Genomic DNA, 24,727 nt, shown 5'->3' with positions numbered 1-24,727 from the left:
TCTTAATATTCAGTAACTGTACTGTATAATACTAGCAAAGTGGGAAAATGGGATGGAATTTCATTGGTCAGATGTTTTGGGGAACCCTGTCTCAAGTACTAATCACTTAAATTAATGTTGTCTGTTGTAAATTTCACATTTTGATGTTTGATACCACTTTAAAATTCTAGATTTGAACTTATTTATATTTATTTTGGTGCCTCACTATTATTACACTGAACAATTCCACAGTTGTTGTTACATTGATGATGCTGACAGAAGCTCTTTTAGGCAAATGTCCCTCACTGAGGTGTTGCTCAGCTGACTCCACAGCTGTGATTCTGGGTCTCCTCCAGACTGCATGGAGTGATGCTCCTTTGGGTCCTATTCGGACTGCGGCACTCTTTTTCTCCTCCTTTTTCTCTCTCTCGCATGTGTTGTGACTGTATGCCCAGACTCCTGAGGGCCTCACACGCACATACACAAGCCAGCTCTGCACTCATGGAAATCTGCAACCCATTTAGCCAGCAGGGGAGGGGGGCTTCAAACTAGATACCCCCATTTTAAGAGAGCTGTGTACATATGTAGGCATGCATATGTGCACGTGGAGGTCAAGTGCGCTTATGTGGGCTTGTGACGATTGACCTGGCTGTTTCTTTACACACATATACATTTGTTCAGCATTTCCTCTATATGGATGACATAGTGTATACTGTACTTTGCTGAAATGACAGAGGAAACGCAGCACATATTTGTCCTGTAGTCTAAGCTACTGGCCAATTATTCATGAAATTGTGATTGACATTCCAGCACAGCTGGAGCTAAAATTAAACTCAGTCTTCTTCCTATCAGTCTCCGGCAACAATCATTGCCACAGAAATCTGAGAGAGCAATTATCTAACATGGGTCACTGTCCCAAGTTCAATAAGCAAAAGATTATAAGAGCCTAGATTTTAAGAGTATCCAGTTTTTCTTTTAACCATGTAATGGAAGAACAGTGTCTATGCTTGTTTATGCTTTGTGAACTGGAAAACAAGAAAGATAAATCATGTTGAAGGAACGGTCATTATGTCATGTTTGGACATGTCATTGAAATTTAGAGGGTAAACCTCATCTGTCCCTTTGGGAAGAAACAAAAAGTGAAAAACATCTTTGTAATTTCTCTCAAAGCCTATATTAAACAAAAGCAGTTTACAGAACTTAAAATCTCAGACTGTCCTAATTATATGAGTTTCTCATGCACTGAATTTGTTTAGATTTAAAATTGCTTACATATCTCAATGCTAAAATGTATAACTTATTTGAATACATGTTTTTTTTATTAAGGACAGTTGATAAAGAAATAATAAGTAAACCCTTTTTAGTATGTTGCACTTAATGTTGCATCAATTTGAGGTGAGGGTTTATATATGAAAAGATAATGTTTACATGTATCCATTTAGCAGACACTTTTATCCAAAGTGTCTCAAAATACATTTGAAAAAAGGTAAAATAAAAATGCTGACATGTAAATGAACTGGTTTAATGTAGTCAAAAATATTATTGTACATCACTGAACCAAAGTATATAAATTAATTTATACCAGCAAACCTAACTGTTAAGGGTTAAATCAGGTAGACAATTGCAAGTCACCACCTTTTACAGTGTAGATGAAAATACAAAAATTGTCACAGAACCAACAATATTCATAGTGAATGACAGGTTTATTAGAAAGCTAGACTGGGATAAAATATAATTAAAGATAATGAATACTGTGTACTGTACTGTGAAAACCTACTCTTTTGTTTAAATATTTCCTCCCAAGACCATCTATTGAAAATAATGTCGAGTAATGATGAGTTCAGTTCATACATTGATTCTGCAGCAGGAACGGGTTAAATGTCTCACTCAGTGTGCAGATATACTTGAGTGCGTTTGTCTTGACATTTGTGAAGCAGAGAGGAAGAGGAGGAGTAGAGGAAGAAGGGAGTAGGAGGAAGAGGTAAGCTAGGAAACATTTCCGGTTATATGAGGATGTAAATAGTCATGCTGCGGTTAGGGGTGTGACGGTTAGTATATAACCGTGAGACCGGCGGTTATAGTTGAACACCGTCATTAGAACTCTATAACCGGCAAAACCGTGTCATTAAAATATTTTTTACAAACATTTTTTATCAAAAATTATTTTCATTTTTTAGATAGGATCATAAGATCCGCAATATATCGGGAAACATGGTTTTTACCACTTAATGAAGTTTTGTAAATCGTCAGACATATTTACCACTTCATTAAATTTTGCTTTGTAGAAAACCTTTCTTAAAAACGAATTTCGTTTTGTACAAATTTTATCTTAATTTTAATAAATGTTTCATCAACCAATTGCATGTATTTTAATAAATAAAAAGCAAATATAGCAGACAATGATAACCGTGACATGGAAGCACTAGCGCGCCGTGTTCACTTGCACTGCACTGTGAACTGGAGCGCATCTCATTGTAAATGAAACTCAGCGTAGGCCTATGCCTCATACATTAGCATTAAATATCTTTGCTGCATCCTTTCTAGAACAGACGGGTGCGGCTTTGAAATTTGCTCAAAAAACTGTGGCGCGGATGATGAGTTTTGTGACACATCTCCTTAATAAACGGAGGTCTGAAATCTCTGCCCCTTTACCGATCAGAGCGCGCGCTGACACGGAGTTAACCCGCTATCTCCAAGAACAACCAACTGACTCTACGACAGATCCACTAGCATACATAAAATGTACATTAAAATTGAATTTGAAATAAAAAGACACTGAGTTTAATGCAAAGCTTGTTTTTTCTGCTTTGGTTTTTGCCTCTACAAGTCCTGGACCGTAGAAATTGTGGCCCATGTAATTATGGTGGTGCTCGGTCATGTCTTTTTAAAAAGCTCAAACCTCCAAAAAGTGCCCATCTCTTTAACTTCCCTGCCTCTGAGGGTTTGTGAACGTTAAGTGTGTGTGTTTTTTTATGTGAATACAATTTGATTTTGCATGGTTGAGCATATACATATATGTATAAACCTGTGTCTGTATAGAAATGTGTTTGTTTGTTTTTTTGGCCACCACGTGTCTTAGGCCCAGTGAAGCCACAGTCGTGCAATCTGTGGTTATATGGTCTACAATGTTTAGCAGGAACCAGCTGTCAAACTGTGAGGTCCCCCACAAGGCCTCAGGAGCTCTCGGCTCCATGCCTTTAAATGGCAGAAAACTTAACACCACTTAAAACACTCCTGCTGAAATATCACAACAGACAAAGCCAAAAATAAAGCCTCATCTGTCCATATTTGGTTGCACTTACCACGTTGCTTTAAAACACCTTTATTCGCAAAACACACCCCGATGAGAAACTTTTTCTGTTTTTAGGCGACTGTTGTCTTTTCTGACTCTTCAAAACATACATAAGCATGACCACATCACAACTGTTGTGATAAAAGCAACCTTATCATAGCGTTTGTGCGACTGTAGTTTAGTTTAGAGTATGACTAAAAATCCCCAAAAAACACAAACCCACCAAGTTTGCCTCTGAGATACATGACGTGGACGCAGGTGTGTGGTTGCTGATGGATATCTGGATTTAGTCTCTTTGATGTATGCGGAGCAGTCAGGTCGGTCTCTGCGGTGTGTGGAAGAGGGGTGTCTGACCCCAGAGAGATGGCGGGTGTTAAGAGAGAGCGGTAAAGGAGGAAGGGCCCCCACGTATCCTGTTTTTCTCTTTTTAGAGGAGCTGCAGACTGGCTGCAGAGCAGAGCATGACATAAGCTTCTGTTCACTAGCCAAACCCAGTGAGGCCAGACACTGTCACTCTAACAGGATCCTACTGCTAGATCGGAAACTTTTTAACTGTTAGTTGAACTAATGTTGAATTTTTTATCAACCCCCCTCCCCCCCCGTGTCTTTATAAACCTGTTTGAATTTCTTCTTTGAAGCACAAAAGGAAGATATTTGTGCTTTTCTATGCAAATACTGTAGGACAGGAGCTTTCCTAAAAAACACGATTTCAGAACATTTTAAAGAAACAATGCCGTAAATATCTTAATGCTGTAAATAACTTAAATAACTTTTTTTTTGTCAAGGACCATCTTCTAGCCTTTCATCAGTACTATCTTACAAATCCCCATCTAAAAATTGTCACCATATTTTGACACTCTTTTTTGATACTGTTTTGGATGTAAATGATTAAATTGACTCATTGATTGAAATATCTCATTGATTGTTCTTTTGTTTTATGTCTTATAAAATGGCCTGTTACTCTTTTGATGTGAGAAACTGCTGCAGATGTTTCAGTGCATGAGTGAAATGTCTGAATGAATCAAACTGACTCATTTGACCAATCAAAAGAGTGATTCACTCACGAGCCTAGCATCGCAAGTTCTGATTCTAAACAGCTGATCGAAAACCCACGTATATGTATACTTGAGACACACACACAAACACACACACACTTAAATATAATAAAAGCATTAGAAACAGAAAGGTCTTTAAATGTAATACAAAAATACAAAAGCACTTGATGGTTATTTTAGGAAGCATGTTTAGTCATTCAGCTTTTCTTTCTCAAGCAGTTCTTTATATGGTTTCCATCACAATTACTTGGGCGACAGCATGTGAAAGCTGGTAAAGGGGAGTTTAAGCTTAGGGTTGGCAGACAGCAACCAACATGTCACTTCATCTGCTGAGAGTGTTTGGGTTTGAGTCCTCTGTTCCTCATACTGCGAAGAACAGTATTACAAATCCATCTGTGCTGTGACCAGCCATTCCCCTCGAAGCTCTGTGTTTTCTGTTAAAAGTAAAAACTGTGCTGTTTGCAGATAGGGAACTAACTGTGCTGTGTTTGTGGCATATCCTAACAGCAATTCAAAAACAGAGAGCTTGAGGCAGAAAGACAAACTTTGGGGAGAAATTATTGGCTGTGAAAACTGAACAATGTTTAATGACTCAAAGGTCAGAGTTCAACATTCCAGCTACTACTATTCATCATAGGTGAAGATGCTTCTCTCACTATAAAGAAAGATTAGGAGAAAATGAACAGTGTGTATTTTTAATTATCATTATTATTATTTTTAAAGAACATCATTAATGTAAAGTACTAAATCAAATATTCCATTAAAATGTATGTATTTTGACAATTAGGTGAATAATTGAATAATGACAGATAAATCCAATAACAGTATCCCAGGCAAATAAATAAATCTGAATTACACGATATAATGCTATGAATTATATACAGACCGATTTTCAATGCAAGGGATGTCTTAATAACAATAAACTATGAGTTCAGATTAAATCATCAATTGGTCTAAAGGTTATGATAATCAATTAAGATATTTGAAATATAAATAGAATTAATTGTAATAATATATAATAATAATAAAATTATATATAATGAGTTTGTATATAAAATAATGATAATTATTTTTTATAGTCACATTTAAAAATTATAAAATTATATCTATAATTAGTTACTAAATTAATTTAAAAAACGTTTCATTTTAAAATGACAACAATATTTTTAACCTAAAAATCTAAATGAGTTGTCTTTGCAAAGTCACATTTCAACTGCAATGCGATGCCAGTATTTTCCAGTGTAATTATGGCTTGCATGGTCCGTAAGTGAATATTCTGGCAGTTTAGACTCTGTCCCTATGACGCCTTCCCACAATCCCACCAAACTCTGTTCTTCCTGTGTGGCTGTAATGTTTTTTTTTTATGAGGTAGGTAATCTACATAAAAAAATTGCAGCAAACTGCATAAAACAGCCAGCTCAAATCATGAAGCATTTGGCCTGAGATTTATTTCTCTAGAAGAGACATAAACATTTGATTTTACAGTATGTATCTGCAGCACAAAATACTCATAGTGAGTCGGGGTTTGCCCAACCCAAGAGTTTACCATAGAAATAGACATCACCACAGCCTTTGAAATTAGTGTAGCAGTAAATATGGAAAAAAGAATGGGGTACAATATTGCACTGACTCACTAACCCCTGGTTTATTGATGAGGGGTCCACTACCCCCCACACCCACACTTAAAGACACACAGACACACACCACAGCCAACTAAACACTGTGTGGTGCGGAGGCTGAGAGTGTGCTTTGAAATTCAGCCCCAGATGTTTTATATTATGGGGCTTTTATGCCAGTTTACTGTAACTTAGAGTTACTGGTTTAACTGGAGTTAAGGTTGTCTGAGCCAGGACTGGGGTTTTGGTCAGATGACAGTCAGATCTGCATTATTCCTTTTCCTCATCTTTCTGTCTCTTTCTGGCAAGATAAACATCAGTGTGGCAAATAACATACATCCATACTGCCAGAACAGGAGTGGGTCAGCGGCAGTACCATTGTTATAATAGACTGCAGCAACCCTTCACTCACTCTCAGACTGCTGAGATGTTTTTATGAGCTTGTTTTCACTGAGGATGAATGTGATTGGAACGGAGTTTGACTTTGGTTTGAGTGGTTACTGCGGTCATGAACTCTTTCTCCTTCTGGCTTTGAATTAATGTGTACTAGCTTGAACAGCAATCAATAATTTATTATTATTATTAATGCATTTTTCAATCGTTTTCAATGGAAGTGTTTTGTGTATGTGTGTGTGTTTGGCACAAAATGTTGAAAACTGTTAAAATTTATGGAAAATGCCGTGTTTGTCACTGTCACTTTTTATCCAGTTGCCAGCGTTTATTTTTTGATAATGACAGGCTGTTTGTGTAATATCTTACTTGTTATGCATTACCAAATAAAAATATATATATATATTGGTTTGACTATTATATTACTTGGTGATAAGTTTTAAAGTATAAGTTTACTGGTCATTATAGACCTGGTCATTATTTATTTTATTTAGTTTTTTTGTAAATAAAGATTATCGGAGTATGTTTTATAAGAAAATACTATTTCAACATGTTACTTGCAGTTTCTTTGTAACTGTTTGTGAAATTTACTAGCAATTTCCGATTTGCAATTTTTTAAGTGTTAGAGTACTTATCAAGTACTTCGGAGAGCAATAAACTGTTCTGCTTGTGTACAACGAACTATTCCAATTAATTAAATCTAATTAAATGTAAAAATTGCAATCTCAAATAAACTGCAACAATAAATTGTGTGTATGAACACACACTTTGAAGAGCAGGCACGTGGTATGACCTCACTCACAGATAAGCTTCAGCTGGCCGTGTTCCCAAAGATCTGGTTACTGTTGTGTTGCCACTATCTTTTTTTTTTCTTTGTTGGAAGGGCCAAATGCACTGGCTTTCCAGCTGTATTTCGCTCATTTTCCAAATGGCATGAATTTGTGTTCAGTCCTGCATCTTCCCAGTTCTGATGTCAGTTTTGGATGCTTTCTGGAGGGGCGTAGAAGTTCTTTTCTGATTCTTTGTTGAAGTGGATTTCTATAACAGTGGATTTAGAAAGACACGTTGTCTGTTTAAGAGCTTATTTTTCTCATTTTCCAGCATTTCCCCAGTATACTTAATAGCAGGTTTGGCAGTCTCAGTACATGTGCTTCTTTGCTTGAATGACCGCGTGTTAGTTGGATCCTGCCAAAATATCTGCTCTTTGCTACATTTGTCAGCGGTCTGTGGAATTGGAGGAGAACTGGAATGATTATTACGAGATGTTATATTAGAGACTATTTATGCATGTGGGTCCATAGGGTCCAGAGCTATTATGCAACCTTTCTCTCCCCACCCCCCATCTCCTTTTTTGTTTCCCTCTCTCTTTTATTGAGCCTCGCTTTTTTGATGGCTCTTTTTTCTTTTCTCCTTATTTTCTTAGTGCTCCTCTGTTCCAAATAATGACTAATATTTTCTCCTTAAAGTAGCATGAAGCCTCAAGCAGTAGTGGAGAGGGATGGGAAAGGAAATAAGGAATCTAATCAATGCCATGTACCTCTGTGTATAAGAGTATGTAATCCAAATGTAATTCATTCTAATCAAAGCTGAAATAGACTTACAAGAAACTGTGACTGCATGTTCATTTTTGTAAACTTTTTTTTTTGTGTCCTTCCGAAGGTTTGCAATAAGGTACCGTTAAACTAGTTTCATGCCCACCTGACCTCAATCGGAAACATTTAATCACTAAATAGAGATGCTAAAAAGATCAGAATTAAGATATCCTGAGAGGCTTTTCTCAAATTTGGACTATTTTTAACTTGACACAGTTTCTTATAACCACAGTGCACACTGAAGGATGTTCAAAAACAGCAGGAGATGCAGCACTATGGCCAAAGCAAAGCTCCACACGAAAGAGCCATTAGCTCCTACAATGAAACATTCAAGAGACATATTACTTTTTTAGTTGAAAAATACAGAAAGGAAGAAATAGTAAGAGCACTAGCCATGCTGTTCCTAAATTCAACCATGAATACGTAGACTGATGAGTCTATTTTTTGTGTCTATTTAAGAAGTCTCAAACCTAAGGTATAGACCCAGAAACAATTACCGTTCATGTCAAATTGGATGTAACAGACAAATGTTAGCAAAATTCAGTTGTGAAATCTGTGATGGCTCTGAACGATTCACTTACTGAATCTGATTCAAACCACTAATTCACAGGCAATTTTGAGGCCGTTTTGTGAATCTTTTTCACTGGCTCATTAAATAAAACCAGTTCATAAGAGCAAATTTTCCGGTTTCACGTCTCATGCTTTGTTGTACAATAATAAGATATCAATGCACACACAGTTTTCCCAGTTGCCTAGATTTTAAATTATTGTTATATCAAATAAAACAGTTAAAACCATGGAAGTTCAGTCACAGTATCCAACTGCACGACAAGCTTAAATCTTGTGTGAATGATAATCCTGTGAATTGATTTTGGACTCTTCCCGAGCATGAGGACTGCACACTACTGACCCAGCCAGAAAGAGACGACTACATGTGTTTTCATTCATTTTCCATTCTGCTCTTATCGTCACCCAGGAGCAGCATTGTGGGGCCTTTTAAATGACAGAATGTCTTTGGTTTGGGTGATCAGAGCACTCACACTGGGTCCCGTTACCCGTAATAATAACCTGCAGTATGGTACTCATTTTCAATGTGGGACTAATCCTTGGTATTAGATGCAAACAAAATGTTGATTAAAAAAAATCCTGCACCCTCTCTCCCCTTCTTGTTTGTGTCGTGCAATGTGTCCTCCACATAATTTGTCCACATGAAAGCAGTCGAGTGCAGGCACCGCATCTGTTCGGCTCATTAATATCAGCTCATGCACCTTTTAAAGCCCTGCAGCCCTGCAACAGTTAAGCAAGAGCGATCAGACTCACTTGGATCTTACATGGAAGTAACTCCAGGCTCAGATGGACAACATTGCAAAAAACAAAACATTTGCAAGTGAAATTTAGAATCTAGTTGACATTGGTGCCAAAATTAGTTTTCCTGCAAGCAGCAAAGAAATAAAAACGGTGCCATGATGTCTGATTTGTGCACAAATGACTCTTATGAACTAGTTTATTTAACAAGTCTCTCATAAAAAGATACACACAAGTATGTGTGTGTGAAAGCATGTGGTCATAAAGTTACTGTTAGTTTCCGAAATCCTCACCATGAGAGACTTGTCTGTCCTTTTCCTACGGAGTGCCTAAAGGATCCTCATAAATAAAACCAGATGGCTTCAATATGCTTTAAAATGGAAGGAGAGTTTTGCATTGGTCTTGCAGTGTCACATCAACAGTCCTGAGAAGCAACATTTTAGTGTTTTATAAGTTAGTTGACTGTTTTTCTCTTTACAGCAGGATGAAGACGGCGGAGATCTGTGTGGTCCTGTTTGTCCTGAGCTGTGTATGTGAACTGTCATTGTCTTTGGACCCCCGAGATCCAAATGTTTGCAGCTTATGGGAAAGGTAAGACTCATCTGCTTCAATATACTATAGAGCACAGAAAGCCAGTGCCAAATAGAGATGACCTGCTCCAATGCATACTGGCAACCAAAACTCCTGTTGTAGGTCAATGTCTACAAGTCAAACAACAGCAAAACAAAAAATCCTGACAAAATGTAAAAATGTAAAACTCAGTCTAAAGGATCTCAATATAGTTGTTAAAACAAGATTTTATCCAAGTAGTAAAATTGCAAAACATAACAAGACCTGTTTCAGAAAATATACTTTATAAAGTTTTAATTATATTATATTATATTATATTATATTATATTATATTATATTATATTATATTATATTATATTATATTATATTATATTATAAAATGTCTGTGAACCTATAGGACACAATGTTTGAATGTGGATGGATGGACATTTTTACAGCTTTTAAAATGTATTTGTGAATCATTAAACCTCAAAATTAAAATATTTTTTTAAGTAAGCAATTCTACATTTTGTATGTAGGGGGGGGAAATATGTGAGATCCTTTTCAAGTAATCTTAACCACAGACCTTATTTTACACATAAATTCAAAACTGTCATTCCAAAAACCCATTATAAATTTCAGAGGGAACCCTTTGCTTGAAAAAAAAGTGAATTCTCTTCTCTGTTTTAGCACTAAAAACTGGGCAGCTCTGTAATACCCTTGAGCAAAACGGGGACATTTCAACAAGTGACTGGTGAACATGACAAAATCTTTGTTCTTTTCTAGTTTCACCACTTCAGTGAAGGAATCATATGCTCAACCCTTCGACCAAGTGAAGCATGTAGAGACCTGCGTTGAACCCTGGAGCGCTAACAAATGCACCCGGCACAGGTGACATACGCTGACAAACACACATACACTCAAGCATTTGCTCACAATTCCTCTGAGCTGACTTAGACTAAATGCAGCAAGAATTCTTTCATCCTACTGAGCTGCAGAGGTTTTCGGTCATTGGAGGGATTGTTTGGTTTGGCAGTAGAGTCTTAAAACTGCTTTGAATCCAATTGTGATGCTGGCGTTCACACACGCTCTCTTTATTATAAAATTGGCATAGAAACTCACTCTCCCTGCCGGTCTTACGGCGGTTCCCAAAGGCCTTTTTAAGTTGAATCTGAAATAAGGCGGATGGGAAGGGTACAGAATTTTACAGAATACATTTCTAAATATTATATTGGTCTATAAGAAAAAAAAAGGTGGCAGATGTTTTTCCAAGATAGCTATTGAATCAGAAGTCAACTGATTCGTGATAATGAAATAATGACTACTGTGTGGTGAACTTGCATGTTTAAAATGAAGGTTATTAAACTCTTTCTTTTTTCTCTCATTCACTCTTCAGGATCACCTATAAAACACTTTATAGGCAGGTGGTGAAAATGGACTATCGTAGGAGGTATCAGTGCTGTCGTGGCTTTTATGAGAGCAGAAATAAGTGTGTTCGTGAGTATTAAATTGACATTTGACCTCTAATGGTTTTGAATGGTTTGTTTTTGTATTTTTCATCTCCCTGTGTTTTTATTTTTCCCTTCCTGCTCTATGTGTGTGTGTGTGTGTGTGTAGCACGTTGCACTAAGGAGTGTGTCCATGGCCGCTGTGTAGCACCTGATCGCTGCCAATGTGAGAACGGCTGGCGTGGAGAAGACTGTTCCAGCTGTGAGTAAAGCGCCACACTTTCTCTCCAAAACGACCAAAAAGTGCAGCATTTAAAAGCATTATAAGTGCAAAAGTTGACATGAGCTGTTTTAAAAAACTGGGAACTTCTTGCTTTCTTTGAAGATAAGTGTTTTATGCTAAATTTTAATTGCATAATGCTTTGTAACAAGCTATGTTAAAAATGAATCCAAGATGGTGGACAGAGGAAGAGTTATGTCGATTGTATGAAGTAAACTTAGAAAATGATCCAATACCTGAAACTGCACACAGTTTCATAAGAAGAGACATTTCACTAGTGAGTGTTCTCGCTTCATGTGTTATCATCTGTGCATGTTTTTATTGGGCCCCATTTTCTCCCTTTTCTTTTCCCTCTTGTTTTCTTTTCCCCCTCTCCTCTCTCTGAATCTGTTCTCTCCTTAAATCTTTTCCTTTTCTTTCTTTTAGTATGTGCATGGATTATCAAAATAAAAATAGAGTTGGCTCAAGGTTTCTAAAGCATCTCCATTTTTCTCTGATTTTGCACATTTCTCCACATACACATTTTTGTACTTTAAGTATTTGAATGTAAACTAATTTCAGTTAGTTGCCAATGCAGCATTTTTCATATAATACTCTATAATACTCAAACTTTAAATAGACAAAAATAAATAAATAAATAAATAAAAAGCTTTTAATGAAACTAAATTACTAAACAACTCATGACCTTCTGCAGCTCTGTGGAGATACATTGACTGTCTAATACATGACCGTCCAGTGTTTACTGTAGGATCCTGGTCTGAAATACTAATATGATTTGAAAAACTGTGGTTTTAGAAGAGTACAATGCCTTACAGGCTCCTAAGCGGAGTTTACATAAATGTGTTGGATACTCAAGGCTCTAGCTCTAGGTAGAAGACCCTTCTCTCTAATTTGTCCTGCTTTTTGTTTGGTTGGACTGTGAAACCCCATTATTAGCACGCATTGGCAGGAGGAGGCTTGACACTTCCTGAAGGCCTGTGTGTCGGGAGGTTTGTGGGAAATTAGAGAGGTTTGAGGTTTTAAATACACATTTCTCCCACTCTGTCCTGAAAGACCGATGGCCAAGCTCTATCAAACTGCTATACAACCTCTTGTCTGTTTAAAATTATACAAATAAGATCACTATTATAAAGTAATTATACAAAACAGAATAAACTAAAAGGTACAGGGCATGCTGCACAAAGCAAAAACAGCATTTTGAGTTGAATGTCCATAATGCTCTGCTTTTTGCATTTAAAAGAGATTCATGGCTAACTATTTAAGGATGGGCTTCTGGGAAATTGCCTTTTTAGACTAGACCTTTAACCTAACAACAGCTTTTCTCTTAGGGACTAGAGAAGAATTTTCCCACGTTTAAAAAAAACATTCAATATCTGCTGGAAACGTGCTGTTTGCTAAAACTACTTATATTTGATTCGCTTTCATCTTCAGACAATATAAACATTTGACTCGCATGGAGAAAGAGAGTGAAAATTATCTGCTTCATATTCACTGTTTATAATATTCCATCACAAGTTTGTCATTTCAGATGATGCTGATTTATCCTGATGGACTTTAGGTCAGAGGTGCTTGGGAAAAGAAAATTGAACTTGTAATGTAGTTCATGGAAGCAGCCTTGAGTTGAAAATCAATCAAGTTCTGAGGCTTTCTCTTGTCTGTTTAAAGTGGTATGAATTTGCTTTTAGAACTATGTGAGCTCAGCTGGTGAGCTCCAGTTTCTTAAAGCCTGACATGTGAACGCGGGGTGCTGGAATCAGTGCGTCAGACCCCAGGACACTAAGTCTCTGTCCTGAAGTAGAAGATATTGTGGAATAAAACTTTTGCAAACAGTCTGCAGAATATATAAAAACTAAAACAAAAATTTCAGAAAACAGTGTCGTCATTCGCTTGTGTTTTGCCCGTTAATTCTATAGGTTCAGTATGTGAGCAGTCGCGTAGTGTTTCTTTTCATACTGATATCGCCAACTACTGGCCTGGCATACATAATACAGCGATTTTAGTCTTTTTAGCAGATCAGTGGGGGATTGTTTTGACAAAATTATCAGCTGTAGGCAGAATGTTTCTGAAACACGAAAATGAAAACACATTCCAGTTTGTGGTACATTGTTGTTGTGTATTGTATGCTTACAATGATTTCTGAAGGATCATGTGACACTTAAAACTGGAGTAATGGCTGCTGAAAATTCATCTTTGCCAGCACAGGAATTAATACAATTTTAAAATATATTAAAACAGAAAACAGATATTTTATATTGTAAATTTTATGACCCCAATCATTTTAATGGTAGTAAAAAAAAAAAAAAATTTATACATATAATTTTTATACTTTATGTGTTCTCTTATAAAAACAGAAAGAAACAATTGGAATGCAGAAGTTAACTAGTATCGTAGGAGCCAAATGAGCTCAGAACCTCACTGATTAAGGATCTTTTTGAGTTCCTTGACATGCTCTGCACGAGTGTGTGTTTCTGTGATGGATTCCTTTTCTTAACCCCTAAAGAGTATGTGTCATCAGTTTAGGTTGTGTCATGACCGAAATCCAATCCCTGTGTGAGCGCTGGCCTGAGCTCTCTCTGAGGTCCGGCCAAACTCCCATCTGTAAAATTTCCCATTTGAAACTCATCCCTTCTGTTGAGCTCCGTACAAATTCTCTGGTCAATCACGCTGTCAATTTGTTATGCTCTAAATGCCAGGGATGCTCAAGAGAAACTCTGAAGAAATCCCTTAGCGCTGATTTACTCAAATGACCAAACACAGTCAGGCCAACTTAAGACATTATGAAAACCAGTGTAATCCAAAGAAAAGCTTCATGTAAATGCATCTGAACAGACTTTATATGTGTGTTGTTTGATTTCTCTGATTTAGCTAAATTTGTGTTTGTGTTTAGCATGTAATGCCCAGCATTGGGGTCCAGGCTGCAGGCAGCGCTGTGAGTGCCAGAACGGGGGACAGTGTGATGTTATTAAAGGAAACTGTCAATGCCCAGCTGGATACACTGGTGAACACTGCCAGGTACAGCCACAACCACCAGCAGCCTCTTATTTGAGATTGATGTGGTAGCATGTAAATGACATGCTTTTATTCAAATAAAATATAATATGTCTAGATGAAGTATACATTCAAAACTTCACATTACTGTGTGATTTGGGAGATTATATTAAAAAAAGCTTTAGTTCAGATATATTACAGATTACTGTATATTCAAAATAATTTTTTTTAAGCATATTTTCTTCCTGTCAGAACCCCTGTCCTGCAAAGTCATTCGGTCAGGGCTGTCTGGAGCAGTGCCGGTGTGGAACAGGGGGATTCTGCAATAAAACCACTGGAGAATGTGTGTGCAGAAATGGATTTACTGGAACTCTGTGAGTGGTTTCTTACTGCTCTCTGTATATTATCGAAGGAATTCAAATGATAAATTTACTTTTGTCACATATGCCTCTGTATATTTTTACATACCTCACCTTATTCGTATTTTAAAGATTTTTTAAATATTATTTATGTGCCATTATAGTATTTATCAGATTTTTGACATGTATTTTAATGTAATTCTCATTTAAGTATTATGTACTTATTCCATTTTATTAGTTTTTCATTTGTTCGATTTCTGTTTAGTTTGAATTCAGTTTTCCAGATCTCCATTTAGCGCTTCATCGTAAATGTATGTAGTTTTTTACATTTAGATATTTTTCAAGTTTATTCCAGTTACTGAAAGTGTTTTTTGGTTAACAATAACAACACTGTTACTATAACAAATCTACTATTTTGTTTAGTGACCAAGAACGTGTGTATCTGAAATCTTCCTTAATCATTTTACTCAATAATGTTTTCCAGTGTTACATTTTCATAGTCCTAAAACATTATCATTGTTTGTCCAGGTTTGAATTGAATGTTGAATCCGATTTTCACTGTGCACCTCACTACTGTATATGGTGGAACATGTCTCTGTTGCTCAGGTGCGAGGAGCCGTGCATGAGGCCGAGCCGATGTCCTGTACGCTGCCCGTGTCAGAATGGAGGCATCTGCCAGGGGAGAGGGGTGTGTGTGTGTCCACCTGGCTGGATGGTGAGAAATCTGTGTACTAGTTGTGTTTTTTTTTTTTTTTTTATTCTTTGTTAAAAGTCCATTTTGATCCCCTCTCTCGTTTCAGGGTGCAGTGTGCACTGAGAGGTGTCCACCGGGCCGGTTTGGTCCAAACTGTGCTAAAGAATGTTTGTGTCATAATGGAGGCCACTGTGATCCAGAAAAAGGCCAATGTCAGTGTGATGCAGGTTACACTGGAGAAAGGTCTGCATCATTTTAATATCTGAATTTAGCATTATTTTTTCCCTACAATCTGCAGTCCTGTCAGAAAAGATGTGACACTTGTTTTGGGGTCACAACAACCCAGTTAAAAAACTATGTGCTAAATGACCACTTACTTGTTTCTAGTTGGCCATTCAAAGTACTTGTTAGGTATGGATTTGTAGCTCAAAAAAATCTTTAAAAAAAGCCTCTGATAATTATTTGAGCATCATGGTTATACTGTATGATTGTCTCATGTGAAGGTGTAACGAGGAGTGTCCAGTGGGCATGTACGGTGTGGACTGTAAGGGTGTGTGTGACTGTGCTAACGGAGCACGTTGCTATAACATCCACGGTGGGTGTCTGTGTGAGCCAGGGTTCAAGGGTCCACGCTGCGATCACAGGATGTGTCCTGATGGGACCTACGGCATGCACTGCGAACACCCCTGCCTCTGCAACTCACAAAACACTCTCAGGTGTGCTGTGTGCTTCAGTGTCTCTTAAGCCCCTTTCACACTGCACGTCGGACCCGTTATATTGCCGGAACATTGCCGGGTCGCCTTCTGTGTGAAAGCAACCACATCCCGGGATTGATTCCGCCATTGAACCCGGGGACCTAGTAACATTACCGGGTTCGACCCAGGACGAGCGCTGTGTGAACAAAAGCCAGATCTAATGCCGTGTCGAAGTGATGACGCGCGTTATCGCACGACTCTTTTACCGGCTGTTTTGAAGAAAGATCAACGTTCGCGACAAAAAAAATATGTGCAAACTGTAATGAAGCAGAGATCAGTTAGTTCCTCACTTTCCGCGCTGACGCCGAGATCGTTTGCTTGCTTCAGTGAAAGTATAACGTGCCAAACGTTTTTGACTCGTACATTACACGTCACGCCCTGATGCCACGTGTCGTTACGGGATCTTAACGGGTTGTGTGTGAAAGCACGCACATATCCCGGGTAATCACTGACAGTGTGAAAGTGCAAAATTTAGCGACCCGAGGAACAATTGCCGGAACACTTTACCCGTGTATTTGCCGGAATGGCAGTGTGAAAGGGACTTTACTGATGATCACTAACTTTGATTTACCACGGAATTTAATGTTTTTATTTTAACTGTATTTTTTGTAATTTTGTTATGTTTACTATATAGCAATTGTTTCATTTTTTTATTAAAGTTAAATTTTCAGTTCATTGAATAATTTTAGTGAACAACAACAACACTGAGAACAAAGACAAACTATTTGTGTTGACCAATTAGTTCTATCAATCAAACTGATCATTCTGTTGGCCAAATGCCGTTTGATAACAAAAATGATCAGCTTGAGTCATTTTCCCACGTCTTACTGTGTGTATTGATTGTGTCGTGGATGTTACAGTTGTCATCCTCTGAAGGGGGAGTGTACCTGTCAGCCTGGGTGGGCGGGGCTATACTGTAATGAAACCTGTGCTCATGGTTACTATGGCAGTGGTTGTTTGGAGACCTGCCTCTGTGTGAATGGAGGGGTGTGTGACACGGTGACGGGCGAGTGCCACTGTACGCCCGGATACACGGTGAATGGACAGACACAATCAAAAACCAAATAACTTCCTCAATACCACGTAATATTCCACATTAATATTTCTGTGTGTGTGTAGGGACTACACTGCGAGAAGCTTTGTGAGGATGGCTTCTACGGGAAGGGCTGCTTGTCTCCCTGTACCTGTGTAAACTCTATAGCCTGCTCTCCAATCGATGGAACATGTTTCTGTAAAGAAGGTAAGTTCTGGGACACATTAAAAGAAAGGATGAACTAATTATTTCAAGATTGAAATACTCAGTCAATGAATCCAGAGCATCAGTAAACAAGTAATGCACAGACAAACTGTAGCTGACAATGCTATAAAATACTGTTTACTAATGCTCTTTCCATATTAACCTACCTACATTATTTATTTATAGAACAGTGTCACTCACCCCAACAGTGTTTTTGTGTGGGTGTGTTTAGGGTGGAGAGGACTTGACTGTTCTATTGCATGTTCAGAGTGCACATGGGGTGCTGGCTGCAACTTCACATGTCAGTGTGCAAATGGAGCATCCTGCCACCCTGCTGATGGTTCTTGCAAGTGCACCGCAGGGTGGAGAGGAGCTTCCTGTGACGAGCCCTGTCCAGTAAGTCTTTCTCATACAGTGCACATGTGTTCGATTTATAATAACCAGTTCATAGATACAGGCCATTCATCTTCAGTCACACTTTTTCCTCCTGTGAACTGAATGTGACATCTGTGTTGTTGTCTGTTCAGCACATATGTCTCCTAAATCATCTGCAGTAATTTGACACTACCACCATCAGCAAAAGTGATCAACCTGATGAAGAATGCATAAAGCTCTTTTGCTTAGAGTACATGTTGCACGGCCAACATTCAAATTCAAGTAGTAATTACGTTAGAGCTGTATAATCTCACTGGGCAGAGTCAGAGTTACTTGATTGTTCTGAATCAATATTTCCATTCTGGAATAAACAGATCGGGACATTCGGTCCGGACTGTCAACACAGATGTGATTGTCTGCATGATGAAGGATGTGAGAGTGTTACAGGCCAGTGTCTGTGTTTACCAGGCTGGACAGGTACGACTTCATTTCCATTTGTATGGCTTATATACCACCTAATAATTAATATGCAAAAACAGTACGCAGTGATAAATGCTTAAAGCAGTAGCAGCTTCTGGCTGATCAAATAATGAGTGAAGCAAGTGATGTTAAAAATCATAATTGATAATCAACCACTCAGGAAATGGAAGGATAAACCAAGTGCATTGCATTATGGTATACAGTATTCTGTGCAGTATGCACCGGTCTAAATTTGCAAATGTGGTATGTCAAGTTTGCATGCTTACATAAAATGTCAAAACTGTAATTTGTTTACATATTGCATCCTACAAAAAAAATGTATGAGTATGTAGAGTGCCACTGTTTGCATATTTAATTATTCCTCTCTATTGATATCGCCCATAATGGAATGTAGATCTTTATTTTATATTATATTATATTAATCCCCTCATTTCTGTTAAGATAGACTTGATTTATAGATTTGGTACCCTAGCGGTGCACATGCACGTATAATAATAGTAATTTTGAAATCTCTACAGTATGTACACCAGTCAGAGAATCATAAAAAAATATCTGCGACCCAAAAAGTTTTATAGCAGTTTTTATAGAAGATGCATTAAATCAGATTAAAGTCTTGTTTTAATCAGAATATTAAGACAAGAAGAAGTGTGAAAATGGTTAACAAAATAAGGCATTAGACCTCTAATAGCACATGACAGTTTAGGCAACTCATCCAATTTCTTCCGCAGGTCTGCGCTGCACACAGCAGTGTCCAGAGGGAACATGGGGCCTTCAGTGCAACCAGACCTGCTCCTGCCTCAACAGTGCCACCTGTCAGCCACATACAGGAACCTGCCTGTGCAAACCCGGATTCTGGGGAGATCAGTGTCAACAAAGTGAGTTTATATGTACCTGTGCATCCATCGGCATCTCTGAGGGCTCTGGTTTAAACAGTGCTCTCTTTTTTTCTTTGTAGTGTGCAGTGCTGGAATGTTTGGAGAGAGGTGCAGCCGTCAATGTCCACCATGTGTACATGCCTCCTCCTGTCATCACATAACGGGCGATTGTTTGTGTCTGCCTGGATATACTGGACACCTGTGTGAACAAGGTTAGATATAAGCATGAACAAACTTACTCGGTCATGTAAAAAAAAAGCTATTATTTACTCATCCTCATATCATTTTTAGCAGTTATTTTCCATACAATGAATGTTTATAGTGGCCACAATTTTCAAGGGCCAAAAAACACTAAAACCACCATAAAAGTTGTCTAAGTCAATATTTACTGAAAATTAACAGCATACAAGTTTGGTGAGTAAATAATGACAGAATTTTCATTTTTGTGTGAATTCTCTTTAAACCTGTAACGTCCATAGCAGCAAATTGTCTACAGTATAATCCTCTATTTTAAGGCTTGTATAAATCATTTAACTGCTGTTTTTGTTTGATCTCTAGCCTGCCCCATCGGTCGATATGGACGCCATTGTAGCAATGTGTGCAGGTGCACCAACAATGCTACATGTCATCACCAGGATGGTTTGTGCCTCTGTCCCGCCGGATGGACCGGACCAGACTGCTCTTTATGTGAGTTTTCTCGTCTATGAGATACTATTTGATTTCACTGGCTTTATTTGCATATGTTATGCAAAGTGACATCAGATCCTACGTTTCGTTTTCTGAGAAATATATCAAAATTAAGTTAGGTAAAACAAGAAAAATGTCTGCCAATGCAGTTAGAAAAAATTATTCTTTTGAATAAAGTTGATTTTTATTTTTTATTATTTACTGATATTTAACCTCAATTAAGTTTCATACGTTTCTGAGAAAACTAAACATTTTGTATCTTAAGTAATTACATCTTGATTGAAGAATGTTTATTTGTACTGGGATTTGTAACAAGACAAAGATACTGAGTAAGAAAAATGAAGTTCAATATTAAAGTGCCCCATTATTCCTAAAGTTCCTAAGATATATTAGTAAAAAAAAAATAGTTTTTTTTTTTTTAGAAAACTAATGTGTTTTTTGACCTTGCATGCATGTAAACCTGTTTTAAGAGACTCATAAAACAATAATAGAAGCCTTAAAATGGAATAATAGGGGCGCTTTAAGAGTTGTTACTCCTAGAAAAGATTGTTCGCCAGATTTCCTGGATGTGGTTTCGGAATAAATAACTCGAATTGTAATTTTCATCTGAAAATACATTTTTATTCCTGGATCAGGCTCAATATGTCTGTCACTAATCAAGTTCAAACATTGGCCAAATGTTTGTTTTTGCAGTGTGTCAGACTAAGACGTTCGGCACTAACTGCGCTCAGACTTGCTCATGTCCCCCCAATCATTCCTGCAATCCTCACACTGGAGACTGTGTGTGTATACCTGGACCAGGCGAGGACTGCAAACCAGGTATTCAAAGTAACCTAAAAACCTTCGCTTTTCTGTATGCGGACAGAATGTTAAACACTGAAATGTTAATGTCTGTCAGTGTGTAATGTGAATGGCTGGTGTTTTTCAGAGCAAGAGCGGAGTATGATGGTGCCTGTGTCTCCGCCGGAGAAGGACTCGTGGGGTGCGATCGCAGGAATTGTGGTGCTGGTGATTCTGGTTGTACTCCTATTGGCTGTTCTGTTGTTGTATCGGCACAGACAACAGGACAAACAGAGCAACACTCCGGTTGTGTCTTTCTCTTCAACCCGCACTGTCAGCTCAGAGTATGCTGTGCCAGGTATGAGGTTTTGATACTTTCAGTAGTGCCTCACTTTGCACAAATGAAAGACTATGACGAATTGTTATGCTGAAAATCTGATATATTCATAATCATTTTAATTTGGTATTTCCTTATTTTTTGTAGATGTTTTGCACAGCTACCATCACTATTACTCAAACCCGAGTTACCATACGCTTTCTCAGAACAGACCTCCGCTGCCACACCTGCCCAACAACCAGGACCGAGCCATCAAGGTGAGTAATAACATGGGATTATATTTACAATATTATATACAATATACAATTTAATCTCATATTTTCATTCATTCATTTTTATTTCTTTATAAGGCTAATGTCATAATTTAACTATGTTTTACCAAAGCATGTTTTTCTAATGCAGTGGAAATGCAGTTCTATATGAAATTGACTTACATAAGAAATGGATATTCTTTACGTAAACAGTTATTTATGCATGCAAGTCGAAACTCTAATAAATCAGTTACCTCTTGTCAACAGCAAGTAAATTAATTTAATGCATATTTAAGTTTTATTATCCATTGTCTCCTTTGGAGCAGAGCAACATATTACACTTAATTAATTATTTGTGCATTGATTTTTTTTTTTAAGTATGCGACACCAGAATTTTGCACATGTAACAGAAACGACTTCCTTTATGTCTCATGCTTTGACAGAACACCAATAATCAGCTGTTCTGCAGTCTGAAGAACACGGAGAGGGAGAGGAGAGGTCTGTTTGCGGCTGAGACTAATGCAACTCTTCCTCCAGGCTGGAAACACCAGGAGCCACCTAAAGATCCAGGTAATAGATACTGGGAGACATATTCATTGTATGTCCACATTATATTTTTAGTTTGTTCTGTGCTGTGCGGTTGGCCGAGTAAATTGAATGTGGTCTTATTGTGTTCAGGGGCTTTTGGCATTAATCGAAGTTACAGCTATAGTGCTACTCTTGGGAAGCACTACAACAAAGGTAGGTACAACAGAGTCCCCACATATTCTTCTTCTATATGTTCTTCTATCTTAGTTGTGTCTAATATGCTGTTGTGATTGCAGAGTTGAAAGATTCATGTGTGGCAGTGAGCAGCAGTTCTCTGAACAGCGAGAACCCATATGCCACCATCAAAGATCTGCCTGGCCTGCCACCTTGTCCTCCGGAGAGCAGCTACATGGAGATGAAGTCTGCAGTGCCTTGTGAAAGATCCTACACTGAAATCAGCCCACCAGTCGTGACGCCCTCCACTCTGTCATGCAGAGGTAGTCTTCTAAAGAAATCGGGTGTTACTCCGTCTGTGCTGAGGGATTTGAGAGTGTTTACAGAAAATATATTTATAGAATATTCTATAGTTTCATTTTACAAAATATTCACCTCTTTTTTTTTCTGGGCAAAACATAACCGTCTCGAACATACATTTATGCAAATAATGCTTATAAAAATCTATTTTCTGAGCAGTTTTGCATACTTTGACATGTTTAAAAATTATACAATTTCAATTTTAATTCCGTTTGGGTACATGATAATGATGGCTTTGGAGTGTTGTCTCTGATCGCTGTGTATCGATCGTGTATCACATCTGGTGCATCATTTAAAACATGTTTTTTCACTGTATTTCAGAACACTGTTCCCTTGGCAACGTTGTGGAACAGGACCCTCAGAATCATTATGATCTGCCCATCAACAGTCACATTCCTGGGCATTATGATCTACCTCCAGTGCGGAGACCACCCTCTCCATCGCCACGAACACTGCCCCACTGATCTCCTTAAAGACTCTGGTTCTTCTCTAAAATCACTGCCAAATACATAGAGTGCTTTACAAACTAAGAAATGAAATGGCGGACACCAGATGAACGGATGGATGAACACTACCATCTGCTGGACAACTTTGACATTAAAGGGATGCTCCACCACAAATTGGAAATTTTGTCATTAATCACTTACCCCCATGTCATTCCAAATCTGTAAGCTTTGTTCATCTTCGAAACACAATTTAAGATATTTTGGATGAAAACCGGGAGGATTGTTACTGTCCCATTGACTGTAAACTACACTGTCAAGGTCCAAAAAAGTCCGAAAGACATCGTCAGAATAGTCCATCTGCAATCAGTGGTTCAATATGAATTTTATAAAGTGACAAGTATACTTTTTTTATGCAAAGAAAATAAAAATAAAGACTTCATTCACCAATTTGTCTCCGCATCACCCTAGCGCCATTTTGGAGAATAGGCTATCTACTGAACGCAAGCAGCGTAGCTCTTCTGTGTTAGTCTCGCTACACGGATGTGCTGTTTTCATTCAAATCAAAGCATAAATACACATAGAAAATGTATCCTTGTGTCGCGGCTGACACATACCACATACACATAAGAATGCGCTGACGCATACTTTTCTTGACCATGACAGTGTAATTTACTTGGCAGTCTATGAGACAGTCACAAGTCTCCCAGCTTTCATCCAAAATATCTTAAATTGTGTTCCGAAGACTAATGAAGCTTTTACCGGTTTGGAACAACATGGGGGTGAGTGATTAATGACAAAATTTTCATTTTGGGGTGGAGTAACCCTATAATAAGAAATGTCTGGGCATTAATACATATTTTCTGTTTTAAATGCTATTCATGTTTCTTAACTTCTCTGGTAATCAGGGTGTAAGTGACAATATCATTTTTAATAGCTACAGAACAATTTTTCATGTTTCGCTATGAATGTAAATCGAGTTCAACCATAAGAATTGTAAATAGTATAAATAAAATCTAAGTTTTCAAGCACAACTTGTCATGAATCTCATTAGTGCCTGGGACTAATCGAGTTATCCTAACCAAAAATGAAAATTCGCATATTTACTCACCCTCATGGCAACTACATATATATATATATATATATATATATATATATATATATATATATAGTATATATATATATATATATATATAGTATATATATATATATATATATAGTATATATATATATATATATATATATATATATATATATATATATATATATATATATATATATATATAGTATATATAGTTGCCATGAGGGTGAGTAATTATATATATATGGCTTTGAAAACCATGCAAAATGAACATAACTTTTATACATACACAATACAACTTTAATACATACGCAGTTGATGAAACCATGTTTTCTGAAGCGAAATTGCAAGGTGTGTGTGTAAAACTAGTATATTCAACTTTTTTAAATATACAGTAAACCAAAACCTCCGGGTAACTGTCAAACACGCCATCGTGAGCGCACACTTTAGAATGTCAGCACGTTGTGAAATGTCATGTATTCACATTCTGTGAAAATAGTTATTGGTAGATAAGTATAAATTGGTAGACTGTATAAAAACAGATAAAGGACTAAACATGTAACCTTTCATCAATCAATACATAGCTTCTTACTGAAAGTCCCGTCATTATTAAAACCAAGACTTTAAAATATAATAGCTTAAATTATATAAAATTAATTGTTCAATAAAATAGTTTCCATAAAACATTTTAACATTTGAAATAAAGTCAAACATTTGGAGAGCAACTGAAAAATTCAGAACTGCTTTATTTTCAGCTGAAAAATTCAATGCACAGTTTATATGTTCACAACTATTATGACATTTTTCACAAAACAGT

At 37.3% G+C, this 24,727-nt stretch overlaps 1 protein-coding gene across 2 annotated transcripts in view; it reads left to right on the top strand.

Annotated features, from left to right (window-relative positions):
• The window catches only part of LOC113059827 (platelet endothelial aggregation receptor 1-like), a 28,419-nt gene extending 4,559 nt beyond the window's left edge, over positions 1-23,860 (top strand). For both annotated transcript variants that reach the window (XM_026228448.1, XM_026228449.1), the window contains 23 exons: positions 9,710-9,820; positions 10,565-10,669; positions 11,175-11,275; positions 11,396-11,488; positions 14,394-14,518; positions 14,747-14,868; positions 15,460-15,568; positions 15,654-15,790; positions 16,051-16,263; positions 17,163-17,337; positions 17,422-17,542; positions 17,772-17,935; positions 18,289-18,391; positions 19,123-19,269; positions 19,350-19,481; positions 19,828-19,956; positions 20,650-20,775; positions 20,885-21,094; positions 21,221-21,330; positions 21,768-21,894; positions 22,003-22,065; positions 22,149-22,349; positions 22,708-23,860. In XM_026228448.1, coding sequence (XP_026084233.1) covers positions 9,714-9,820; positions 10,565-10,669; positions 11,175-11,275; positions 11,396-11,488; positions 14,394-14,518; positions 14,747-14,868; positions 15,460-15,568; positions 15,654-15,790; positions 16,051-16,263; positions 17,163-17,337; positions 17,422-17,542; positions 17,772-17,935; positions 18,289-18,391; positions 19,123-19,269; positions 19,350-19,481; positions 19,828-19,956; positions 20,650-20,775; positions 20,885-21,094; positions 21,221-21,330; positions 21,768-21,894; positions 22,003-22,065; positions 22,149-22,349; positions 22,708-22,850 — 3,063 coding nt within the window. In that variant the 5' untranslated portion in view covers positions 9,710-9,713 and the 3' untranslated portion in view covers positions 22,851-23,860. The remainder of the gene's footprint in view (positions 1-9,709; positions 9,821-10,564; positions 10,670-11,174; positions 11,276-11,395; positions 11,489-14,393; positions 14,519-14,746; positions 14,869-15,459; positions 15,569-15,653; positions 15,791-16,050; positions 16,264-17,162; positions 17,338-17,421; positions 17,543-17,771; positions 17,936-18,288; positions 18,392-19,122; positions 19,270-19,349; positions 19,482-19,827; positions 19,957-20,649; positions 20,776-20,884; positions 21,095-21,220; positions 21,331-21,767; positions 21,895-22,002; positions 22,066-22,148; positions 22,350-22,707) is intronic.
• Positions 23,861-24,727: the final 867 nt, after the last annotated feature.

The sequence above is a fragment of the Carassius auratus genome, chromosome 41 (genome assembly GCF_003368295.1).
Source record: "Carassius auratus strain Wakin chromosome 41, ASM336829v1, whole genome shotgun sequence".
NCBI lineage: Eukaryota > Metazoa > Chordata > Actinopteri > Cypriniformes > Cyprinidae > Carassius > Carassius auratus.
This window is presented reverse-complemented; position numbering and strand designations above follow the sequence as displayed.